Source organism: Callithrix jacchus, chromosome 3, assembly GCF_049354715.1.
Source record: "Callithrix jacchus isolate 240 chromosome 3, calJac240_pri, whole genome shotgun sequence".
In the NCBI taxonomy this organism is placed as follows: Eukaryota; Metazoa; Chordata; class Mammalia; order Primates; family Cebidae; genus Callithrix; species Callithrix jacchus.
This window is the reverse complement of record NC_133504.1, coordinates 45,603,857-45,616,034: the sequence shown is the minus strand read 5'-3', so window position 1 is coordinate 45,616,034 and position 12,178 is coordinate 45,603,857. Positions and strand designations below refer to the sequence as shown.

The window sequence follows — 12,178 nt, the reverse complement described above, 5'->3', positions numbered from 1 at the left end:
TACCTTACAAGAGAGTTCTCCAGGGTTTTGCGAGACAATGTCTTCACTGGCAATTCCATGAGGCACAGACAGCTTAAATGTAAACCAATAAAAGGCTTATTCACAATACAATAATCTCTTCTGAAGTTGCTGATCATTTAGGAATTTGGCATGTGTGTGCCTAACGTGCACTTCTCCAGCAGCTAAACTCACCTGGCTTCATCATGCTCTAGATCAATGGGGCCTGCCATTTCTCACGGATGCTAGAGGCTCTTGGGAATTGGAGTTGGGCCTATAGAACCACAATGGCTGAACATGGCCTAACATTCCCTTAATGACCATAACCAGTAACTTCCATTCTACAGGACAAGATCCACCAACTCCCCTGGGGGTTTGAAGGAGAAATACCCAGCACCTGACCTCACAACCCATCAAGGCAGCCTTTAATTTAGGGTTCTCACAATGGTGGCCTCTGAAGGCTAATCAGTGATTGGAGCCCTCCATGTACTGCTTGCCTGACAGTTTCCACTGACTCTGAAGCTCTTCTCCTAGGGTCTCTCTGATACCAAGTGTCTACTTAAATCCATTTCATGGCCTGATCCCAGCCACTTCCTGGTCCACTTAGCTCTGTCTGATCTTAGAATGTTTTTTTTTTTTTTATCTGTACTGGACCTTGTCCAGGGGATGCTGTTTCCTGTTTTGGAAAATTTTAGCGGATGAATGCACATAAGAGGGTCTGCACTATATAAAAGGCATACCCAGGAAATGTAATCACACAAGCTTACTTCCAACATGGGAAGAAGGCTGTCTGGGCCCTTGGGTCACCCAGGAGCAAAGATACAGAGTGCAAGGATGTGGCCCTGTATGGCTGCCTTGGTGGTGCCATTTCCCAGCATGTTTGTCAGATTCCTAGGGCTCCCAAGGTACCCAGATTACTGGCTACCAATTTAATGGTACTGTAGGTATGCAATAAATGAAAAATTTAAAGAATTATTTTGTAATGAGACACACCGCTCTAAATATGCCATCATTTTGAATGTACTGAGTTTTAAAAAATGCTTTATTGACATTGTACAACTATGCTAATAATCAAACATGAAATCTGGTTCCCTCTGAGAAAGGGCTCTTAACACAGAATAACCAAATCAAGTAGAGGCTACAAGTGGTATAATGGTTAGGAGTAAGCGTCAGAGCCAGCTGACTTGTTCCCAAATATTGCTCCCACCATTAACTGGATTTGCGGCCTGGGCATGTTACTTTAGTTACTTTACGTCTTGGTTTCTTATTTTCCTCACTTGTTCAAGGAGCATAGTAATATCTATCTCACAAGGTTAGTGTGAGGAATAAATGAGTTATTTAATATATCCATAAAGTGCTTCCAACAGCGCCTGGCTCATAATTAGTACTCAATATAATCAGCTACTGTTTTTATTTATTAATTAAGTAATCTATCCCAAAGAACACCCCTGGGTTTTAGCAATTAAAGTTTTATCAGTTTAAATGAATATTAATACATACGAATATACTACCTCCTTCTTATTTGTCTATGCCCTTTTCTAAGGAGGATTTTTTTTTAAAACCTTGAACAGCTTAAAGAAAAAAAATTTCTAGCTCAATGATGGAAATATAACACAATATAGAATTATTAATTGCTGTTCTTGTTACAAGCTACTCTGTCATTCAATTGTGAAAAAATACAAAAAGTCCTGCTCTCCTTATCATTTTTATTTTTAATGTTTTTTTAAAAAGAGTCTCACTCTGTCACCCAGGCTGGAGTGCAGTGGCATGATCTTGGCTCATTGAAACACCTACCTCCTGGGTTCAAGCAGCTGGCCTCCCAAAGTGCTGGGATTATAGGTGTGAGCCACTGCACCCAACCTCCTTTTATTTGTTTTAGATTTTTTCAGGTTTACCTGATCAAAGTAGATAACACATCAACTCTGTTTTATTTGTTTTGTTTTGAGATGGAGTCTCACTCTGTTGCCCAGGCTGGAGTGCAGTGGCACAATCTCAGCTCACTGCAACCTCTGCCTCCCGGGTTCAAGTGATTCTCCTGCCTCAGCCTCCCAAGTAGCTGGGATTACAGGCATGCACTAATACGCCCGGCTAATTTTTGTATTTTTAGTAAAGGTGGGGGTTTTACCATGTTGACTGGGCTGGTCTTGAACTCCTGACCTCAAGTGATCTGCCTGCCTTGGCCTCCCAAAGTGCTTGGATTACAGGCATGAGTCACTGCACCTGGCAACTCTTTTTTTTTTTTTGAGACAGAGTTTCACTCTCATCACCCAGGCTGGAGTGCAATGATGCAATCTTGGCTCACCGCAACCTCCACCTCCCAGGTTCAAGCGAGTCTCCTGTCTTAGCCTCCCAAGTAGCTGGGATTACAGGCATGCACTACCATGCCTGGCTAATTTTTGTATTTTTAGTAGAGACAGGGTTTCTCCATGTTGGTCAGGCTAGGCTTGAATTCCCGACCTCAAGCAATCCACCCGCCTCAGCCTCCCAAAGTGCTGGGATTACAGGCTTGAGCCACCATGCCCAGCCGGCAACTCTGTTTTTTAACTGTGGAAAATGGAGACAAAGGTTTAGGTCATTTGATTAAAAAAAAAAAAAAATTAAAAGAGAAATTAATATCTCAACTATTGATAAAAACTTCTAACTGGTAACTAATAAATGGACCATGATAGTTATTAGGCTTACAAAAAGGTGAAAATGAGGGAAAAAACCCATCTATCTTAGTAAAAACTTTGTACTTCATTTTAAAATTTTCTCAATAAACTATATCAAGATATAAACTATAGGCCAGGAGTGGAGACATGTTCCCATAGCCCCAGCTACTCAGGAAGCTGAAGCAGGAGGATCTCGGAGCTCAGGAGGTCAAAACTACAGTACAATATGATTGCATCACTGCACTCCCACCTGGGTGATAGAGTGACACCCCATCTCTTAAACAAAACAAAACAAAAAGATATAAACTATAGTATCTGTAAGAGTTACTCCCATTAGTAAAACCCACTGGGTCAGGTTTTTCAGGATTTCTTTGGTCCAGCCAGGCAGCAAGTTACAAGCCTGGCCTGGCCTGCCCTGCTTTTTCTCCCCTTTCTCTACATTTCTCCTAATAATGAAACCTTGCTTTAAAGACCTGTTTTGTTTATTTGTTTTGAAATAGAGTCTTGCTCTGTTGCCCAGGCTGCAGTACAGTGGTGCGATCTTGGCTCACTGCAACCTCTGCCTCTCAGGCTCAAACAATTCTCATGCCTTAGCCTCCTGAGTAGCTGGGATTACAGGATTGTGCCACCATGCCTGGCTAATTTTTCATAATTTTAGTAGAGCCAGAATTTTATCATGTTGGCCAGGCTGGTCTCAAACTTTTGGCCTCAAGCTGATCCACCAGCCTCAGCTTCCCAAAGGGCTAGGATTATAAGCGTGAGCCACTCTGACCATCCAAGACCTGGAATTTATTAAGGCCTACTCATCTAAAGCACTCTTGGCATCAAAACACAATTCCACATTTGTTTCATCAACTTTTTCTAAGGAATAATGAATCGTATATGTACTTTAGGGCAAACATCTTGACACAAACATTTTTAAAAGCTGAATTTACCATGTATTTACTGTAGAGAGGGTGTCCTGGTTTGGGGCGAGGGGGTAGCACCGGATCTTGATTTTTAAAAACCTGACTTTTGGCTTTTGAGAGTCCAGTTGCCAAGTTACTTTGTTTTTTCTGAAGATCCATGTCGGAACAGGATCGATTAAAAGGCAGTTTCTTATTAGAAGTTCTGGCTGCAGACAGCTTTGGGGGAGGTGGTCTCTCAGGGGGCGCCTTGGTTGGAGGCTGTTGAGTTGGAATGGCTTTTCCATTCCCAGGTCTGAAAGTCAAATGTAGCAGCCATGAGTCAATGTTTTGATCAGTATTAGATTCTGTTCTGTTCTGTCTTATACACACACACACACACACACACACACACACACACAGCTTTCTGCTAGTGGAATACAATTTACTGAAACATGCAGGGTATGCTATTTTTGAGCAAATGACTGCTGCATTAAACATTATACTATTGGAGGAAACACCATGATGTTCCAGCTTCCTCTTATCTTGCACTAGAGATTCATTAGTTCAAGACAAACAAGCATTTACTATCATGAGCTCTCTAACGTCCCATTTGCTCTTAAACACATCATGACTATTTCAGGAAACTGAGCACTTTCTACCAAAGTCTGAGATGAAAAGCTTATAACAAGCTATGATGTATGTGTGCTGGGGTCTTGTATATAATCAGAAAAGGAACATCAAAATCCCCTACATTCATGTCACTTGAGTTACTATTAAATCTCTAATTTAGATTAATATAAGCTAGTTCTGAAAGGATAGGACAACTATTACTTTGAAAGCCTTTCCTTAATCCCTATGATAGAAATAATTTTCGGCTAGGTGTGGTGGCTCACAGCTGTAGTCCCAGCACTTTGGGAGGCCGAGGCCGGCGATCACAAGGTCAAGCGATGAAGACCATCCTGGCCAACATGGTGAAACCCTGTTTCTACTAAAAATACAAAAATTGGCTGGGCATGGTGACGCATGCCTCTAGTCCCAGCTACTTGGGAGGCTGAGGTAGGAGAATCGCTTGAACCCCAGAGGCGGAGGGTGCAGTGAGCCGAGATTATGCTACTGCACTCCAGCCTGGGCAACAGAGTGAGACTCCATCTCAGAAAAAGAAAGAAAGAAAGAAATAATTTTCAACATAGTAATAAAATCTTCTGATAGCATTAAAGCCCTTTGTCTGAATAGCTCTGGAACTCTGAAGGCAGTTACCTCTGAGCTCACAAAGCCAGTCTCATTTGGAAATGCCAAAAACCAGTCCTGTCTCTCTTAACCAGGAGGGTGTTTGTATGCATGTATATGTACATTCTAGGAGTGAAGCTGTTTTAAGTTCAGCAATGAGTCTTGTTCATTTATTTGAGGAAATAAATTGCTCTATGAGTTGGACTGTGTTAAAATAAAAAGGGAGCAGAGATTCCCACAATCTACTGTTAGAAGCAGACTGTGGGCTAAGGGCCTGGGTGAATTGTTGAGATTATTTTATCTCTAAAAAAAAAAAAAGATCCAAGGCCAACCAAACTGAATCTTGGTGATAAAAAAGAGAGTTGGGTCGCTGATTCATTAATTCTTCTCTAACTTTTCCCACATTTACTTACCTCAGTGGCAACCTCGGTCCTCGCACAAAACCTCCTGTTTGACCTGTGTGGTTGGAGTCCTGCAAGGAGCAGAGAATGCAAGTTAAGATTAATCTGAAACAAAAGCTTGTCAGGAGAAATTCTGGACAACCTTTTGGCTGGATCTACAAGTAGAATGTAGTTGAGTTATAGAACTTAAAAGAGTTTTCAGCCTTAAACAATATTAACTCACTTCTGCCTGAATTATTCATGTCCTAATACAAGTGAAAACACTGACAGGAAGAAACCAAGTGGTCTCCCGTTGTGGACTACAGCCTGAACCATTGCACTGCATGGTCATGCACTCAGTGGATTCGTGAGATATTAAGGGAAAATTCAAGCAGGCCCTGAAGAGAATTTAAAAATATGTGTCCTTTATTCATTCCGTGATCACACATAAGAAACATGCTGCTCCTAAGTTTAAACACATAGTAAGTGGGGTGGTTATTAGTTGGTTTTGCTTTGAATAGGCAGATCTTATTACTGTTTGGCTTCAACACTTTGCAGTGGGTTTTGAACTAGAAGAAGGTGGGAACGTAAAAGAAGCTTGCAGGATGGTCTGAGAGGAAGGTGTGTGAGGAGAAATAAAGGTCCAAGAGGCATTGTACTTTTATCACTCCAGAAAAGGGGCTGGATGGGCTAAAAAGAGTTTTGTAGAAAAGAGAAAAAGAGTAGCAGAATAGGCTGGGCATGGTGGCTCATGCCTGTAATCCCAGCACTTTGGGAGGCCGAGGCCGGTGGATCACGAGGTCAAATCGAGACCAACCTGGCCAACATGGTGAAACCCCATCTTTCCGGAAAAAAAAAAAAGAGAGAGAGAAAAGGAGGATAACGTGAAAAATAAAAGACAGGTACAGTTGGAAAGAGAGAGAAAAGGAGGATAACGTGAAAAATAAAAGACAGGTAGGGTTGGAACAACCCTAATGGTTGATGTGAGGAATTGGAAGTGTGGAGATTAATAGGAAGATTTCTGTAGGGAAGGGATTCAAATTGTTGCATTTAAACAGGTTTTCTGAAGATGTTTTAGCCCAAGGACTGGGAAACGAGCATAATACATGAAAAATATTTTCAGATCTTCTGTTGAGTGGGAAGCCAAAAGGATCTCAAAGCCAAAATTTCTTTTTTTCAGGAGGGTGAAAAAGCCCTCATGAATTTTTTTTTTTTTTTTTTTTAAGACAGTCTTGCTCTGTTGCCCAGGCTGGAGTGCAGTGATGGAATCTCAGCTCACTGCAACATCTGCCTCCCAGGTTCAAGTGATTCTCCTGCCTCAGCCTCCCGAGTGGCTGAGACTATAGGTGTGCACCACCACACCTGGCTGATTTTTGTACTTTTAGTAGACATGGGTTTCACGATGTTGGCCAGGATGGTCTCGAACACTCGCCCTGGCCTCCCAAAGGAGGTTTAATTAAAGCTTGGGAATCTTTGGGTTACTTCAGACTGTTTTCCTCCTTCCTATAAATGAGCGAAAACTCACTTTCATGATTTTTAAATTATACTGAATATTTATAGCTTTTTCCTTAAATACCAAATGATTAATTGCCAGTAACTGTGATTTAAACATGTTTCAATGTTATAAAATCCCATTTAAAAAAACAAATTAAGCTTACCCTTAAAACTTGGTTTGACTAATGAGTTTAGTTAATGTAGTAAGGCAAGTAACCAGCTCATAAACCTTGCAATATTCCAGAATATAATCCATGCCTTATAAATACACTGCTGCCTATATTTTTTCCTGACAAATATTGCCATGATGCTTGAAAAAAGCATTTATTTCTTTGGCTACCTTTAAAATTAAAACAAATTCTAGCAGATAGGAAGAAACTTTAATTGTTTTTCTCAAAAACTGTAATTATTAGATACACTGATAAGAAAAATTTTAAAAAGAGACGTATAAATTTGAAGTGGAAAGATGGAGATGATATACTATAATAAATGCATAGCTTATGATCCTAATTTTGTACCAAATATTGGCTATAGTTTTTCCTGGGTGATGGTATTTTTATGGGAAATCTTAAACATCTTTTTAATTTCTTAATTTGCAACAGTGAGAAACTTTTACATCAGAAAAAAATAGTACATTCAAACTCTTTAGGGATGTTAGGCACATCCTAAAATAATACTACATTCAAATTCTTTATCTGACACACTCCAAATACTAAGAGAAGGAGACAGTTCCTGCAGGAGCCATTGCCTTAGTGTTTGTTCAAGTCTGGGTTCATGCCCAGGTTCTGCTAAGTCTTTGGAAGGTAAGTGATTAGGGACTTCCTTCTCTTGATATTCCACACATAACCTGTATATTCTCTGCATTTGCTTTTTGGTAGTTTTTCTCCAGCTCTGATATCCCTGAACTCTGGCCTTTTTCAACCAGGCTGGAGTGCAGTGGTGTGATCTCAGCTCACTGCAACCTCTGCCTCCTGGGTTCAAGCGATTCTCCTGCCTCAGCCTCCTGAGTAGCTGAGATTACAGGCATGTGCCACCCCACCCAGTTAATTTTTGTATTTTTAGTAAAGACGGGGTTTGGCCATGTTGTCCAGGCTGGTCTCAAACTCCTGACTTGTGATCTGCCTACCCTGGCCTCCCAAAGTGCTAGGATTACAGGCATGAGCCACTGCACCTGGCCCTTAACTCTGGCTTTTAAGGTGTTTGGACAAGCATTTTTGTTTCTGGTGAAATTGTTTTTCTGATTGTACTGCCTCTGCAGATTCCATCTTTTTGTTCATCTGCACTGAAATAAGATTCCAATTTAAAAATAATTCCCCAGTTTTTTGCTATTTTTTATTTCTTTCTTTTCTTTTTTTTCTGAGATGGAGTCTCACTCTGTTGCCTAGGCTGGAGTGCAGTGGCGTGATCTCTGCTCACTGTAACCTCTGCCTCCTAAGTGACTCTCCCACCTCAGCCTCCGGAGTAGCTGGGACTACAAACATGTGCAACCATGCCTAGCTAATTTTTGTATTTTTAGTACAGTTGGGGTTTCACCATGTTGGCCAGGCTGTTCTGGAACTCCTGATCTCAACTGATCCACTTGCCTCGGCCTCCCAAAGTGCTGGGATTATAAGCGTGAGCCACTGTGCCCAGCCTTTTGCTATATATTTTTAAAAAACAGATATTTCACTGGGCATAGTGACTCACGCCTGTAATTCCAGCACTTTGGGAGGCCAAGGTGGGTGGATCACCTGAGGTCAGGAGTTCAAGACCAGCCTGACTCAGGTGAAGTCCAGCCTGACAACATGGTGACACCCTGTCTTTACTAAAAAATACAAAATTAACCAGGCATGATGGGTGCATGCCTGTAATCCCAGCTACTCTGGAGGCTGAGGCAGGAGAATCACTTGAACTTGGGAGGCAGAAGTTGCAGTGGGCTGAGATCACGCCATTGCACTCCAGCCTGGGCAACAAGAGCAAAACGCTGTCTCAAAAAAAAAAAGAAAACAACAACAGATGTTTCTCCAATGACCACACTCTTGTCTGCTGGAATTACTGAGTGGCCTTCACATGTTTCTTATCTTTTTCCTCCAGGAATCAAGAATTAGCACCATTTTTTTTTTTTTTGAGACAGAGTCTTGCTTTGTTGCCCACGCTGGAGTGTAGTGGCACGATCTAAGCTCACTGCAACCTCCACCTCTGGGTTCAAGCAGTTCTCCTGCCTCAGCCTCCCGAATAGCTGGGATTACAGGCACGCACCATCACATCTGGCTTATTTTTTTGTAGAGACAGGTTTCGCCATGTTGGCCAGCTGGTCTCAAACTCTTGGCTTCAAGTAATCCACCCACCTCAGCCTCCCAAAGTGCTGAGATTACAGGCGAGAGCCAGCATGCCTGGTCCAGCACCACTTCTTACATACTGAATTCATATTAGCCTGTCTCCTTGCACACACAGTGTTTCTTTGAGTCAACTTCTGTGCTGTACCTTTGATTCCTCACACACACTAAGCAGTGTCTCCCGACTCTCCTTCTATACTGGTTGGCAGCCTCCTTGGGGGATGCTGTGGGAGCCTTGTGTTCCTATGGTAGGCAACAGGGCACAGAGGTTTCTGCTCCTGCTGAGAGAATGGCTCCTGAAGATACCGATGTTCTTCACCCTGGAGTCCCTCATCATTTAAGCAAAGAAAGCAAAAAATGCACCATCTTACTCTGAGATGGAAAGTCCCCCAGGACTCAAAGCAGAAAAAACAAGTAAAGAGTTTTTGTCCTATGTCTCAGTCAGGAGACATCTTTGGCAAAGACCATGCCTATCCTCATGGGTCATTATACTGGTGCCCTCATCCACACTTTAAAGTATTTTTTTTTTTTGAGACAGAGTTTCACTCTTGTTACCCAGGCTGGAGTGCAATGGCATGATCTCAGCTCACTGCAACCTCTGCTTCCTGGGTTCAAGTGATTATCCTGCTTCAGTCTTCCAAGTAGTTGGGATTACAGGCACGTACCACTACGCCTGGCTAATTTTATATTTTTAGTAGAGATGGTGTTTCACCATGTTAGGCTGGCCTTGAACTCCTGACCTCAGGTGATCCCCCTGCTTCAGCCTCCCAAAGTGCTGGGAATACAGGTGTGGGCCACCATGCCTGGCCCATACCTTTAAGACTTTATGGCCCCTGTTCCAAAACTCATTCAGTAATTGTAATTCTCAAACAAAGGTATTTTCTTAGGCACAGATTGACTTTCAGGCCCCAGAAATCTATATGTGTGACTTTGAGGCAAATCGTTTAACTTGTAGTCTGATTCTTCAACTCTTCTTCCTTTAGACTCAGTGTGTTTATTATGGTATGCATTTATTATGGTATAGTACTGAATGTTCTGACTCCCTTTGTAAACAATGCAGGACAGGATTTTCCTCAAGTTGTCAAGTGAGCTTCAAACACTATGACTATAGTATCTTTCCAGATGGTTTAGTTTATTCTGACTTCCTCTTCTTGTTTTTCTAAAATGTAGAAGTTGCTTGTGGACTGCTTAGGACTAAACATAATAATAACATAATAATACTAACTATGTCTTTTCTTCTTTTTTTTTGAGACAGAGTCTTGCTCTGTCGCCCAGGTTGGAGTGCAGTGGTGTGATCTTCGCTCACTGCAACCTCCTCTTCCTGGGTTCATGCAATTCTCCTGCCTCAGCTTCCCAAGTAGCTGGGATTATAGATGCATGCCACCATGCCTGACTAATTTTTGTATTTTTAGTAGAGAGGGGGTTTCACCATGTTGGCCATGAACTCTTGACCTCAGGTGATCCACCTGTCTTGGTCTCCCAAAGTGCTGGGATTATAGGTGTGAGCCACCGCACCTGGCCTCTTTTCTTTTTTTTTTTTTTGAGACAGAGCCTTTCTCTGTCACTCAAGCTGGAGTGCAATGGCGCAATCTCAGCTCATTGCAACCTCTGCCTCCCAGACACAAGCAATTCTTGTGCCTCAGCCTCCCGAGTAGCTGGAAGTACAGGTATGTGCCATCACACCTGACTAATTTTTGTATAATACTATTTGTTTTTTGGAGATGGGGTCTTGCCCTGTTGCCCAGGCTAGAGTACAGTGGCACAATCTCAGCTCACAGCAAACTCCACTTCCTGGGTTCAAGCAATTCTCTTGCCTCAGCTTCCTAAGTAGAGGGGATCACAGGTATGCACCAACATGTCTGACTAACTTTTGTATTTTTAGTGGAGACGGGGTTTCACCATGTTGGCCAGGCTTGTCTAGAACTCCTGATCTCAAGTAACCTGCCCACCTCGGTCTCTCAAAGTACTGGGATTACAGGTGGGAGCCACGGTGCCCAAATACTATTTCAACAGATCTTTAGTTTACAAAATCCATTATGTATGATGGATGTTATGTTATGATGGACATTAATGAATGATGTTTTCCTTACTTATCACCCTCTCACTCGTTTTTATAACCATTTCAGAGTAGAAGCCAGTAACCTTCTCAAGCAACTTTTCTTCCATAAGAATTTGGGATTTTCCTATTTAACATTAGTATGGTAGGAACCCTACTATCCTCTTTTGGGCTTTCTTGGCCCAGATTTAATAAAAGTTTATTACCAGCTATTTTGAAAATCACAAGTGATCTCTAAATTTTAATTCATTCTTCAGGAAAATCTCATTAACTTCATACTGGCTAATTTAATGTCTCCTTCAAAGAAATTTTTCTTTGCCAGATGATTAGGTGGGTTTGCCAGTATAATAAGCATAGTTAATGCACAATGTAAAACCATTATGAAATTTGAACTGAAAATTTGGTTCAAAGACTTTAAAAGTTAATTTCTCTTAAAACAAGCCTTGACTGGGCACGGTGGCTCACACCTGAAATCCTAGCATTTTGGGAGGCCAAGCTGGGTGGATCACCTGAGGTCAGGAGTTCAAGACCAGCCTGGACATCATGGTGAAACCCCATCTTTTTGGAAAAAAAAAAGAAAGAAAGAAAGAAAGAAAAAAAAGCCTTAAAGATCATATGCCATATGGAAATTTAAGAAAACATGAGTGTGGGCTGGGCATGATGGCTCACACCTGTAATCGACTCTCTGGGAGGCTGAGGTGGGAGGGTCACTTGAGGTCAGGTGTTCAAGACCAGCCTGGCCTACATGGTGAAACCCCTTCTCTACTAAAAATCCAAAAAAAAAAAAAAAAAATTAGCCGGACATAGTGGTGAGCACCTGTAGTCCCAGGTACTTGGGAGGCTGAGGCTGAGGCAGGAGAATCGCTTGAACTCAGGAGGCAGAGGTTGCAGTAAGCCAAGATGCTCCACTGCACTCCAGCCTGGGTGACAGAGTGGGACTCCATCTCAAAAAAAATAAAAATAAAAAAAGAGTGTGATCTCATATCTAGAAAAACATAAAGACTCTACCAAAAAAAAAAGAAAGACCCTCTTAGAATTGATAAATGAATTCAGAAAAGTTGCAGGATACAAAATTAATATATAAAATCAGTAGCATTTCTATATATGAACAAAGAAATAGCTAAAAAAAGAAATGGAGAAGTCAGTCTCATTTACATTAGCTACAAAAAGA

General features: G+C 41.7%; 1 protein-coding gene across 32 annotated transcripts in view; it reads right to left on the bottom strand.

Annotated features, from left to right (window-relative positions):
* Positions 1-12,178, bottom strand: part of SH3D19 (SH3 domain containing 19) — a 206,407-nt gene that overhangs the window by 24,321 nt on the left and 169,908 nt on the right. For all 32 annotated transcript variants that reach the window (XM_078366404.1, XM_078366429.1, XM_078366417.1 and 29 more), the window contains 3 exons: positions 5,176-5,234; positions 3,584-3,848; positions 4-72 (listed from right to left, as the gene is read on the bottom strand). In XM_078366404.1, the coding sequence (XP_078222530.1) occupies positions 4-72; positions 3,584-3,848; positions 5,176-5,234 (393 nt within the window). The remainder of the gene's footprint in view (positions 1-3; positions 73-3,583; positions 3,849-5,175; positions 5,235-12,178) is intronic.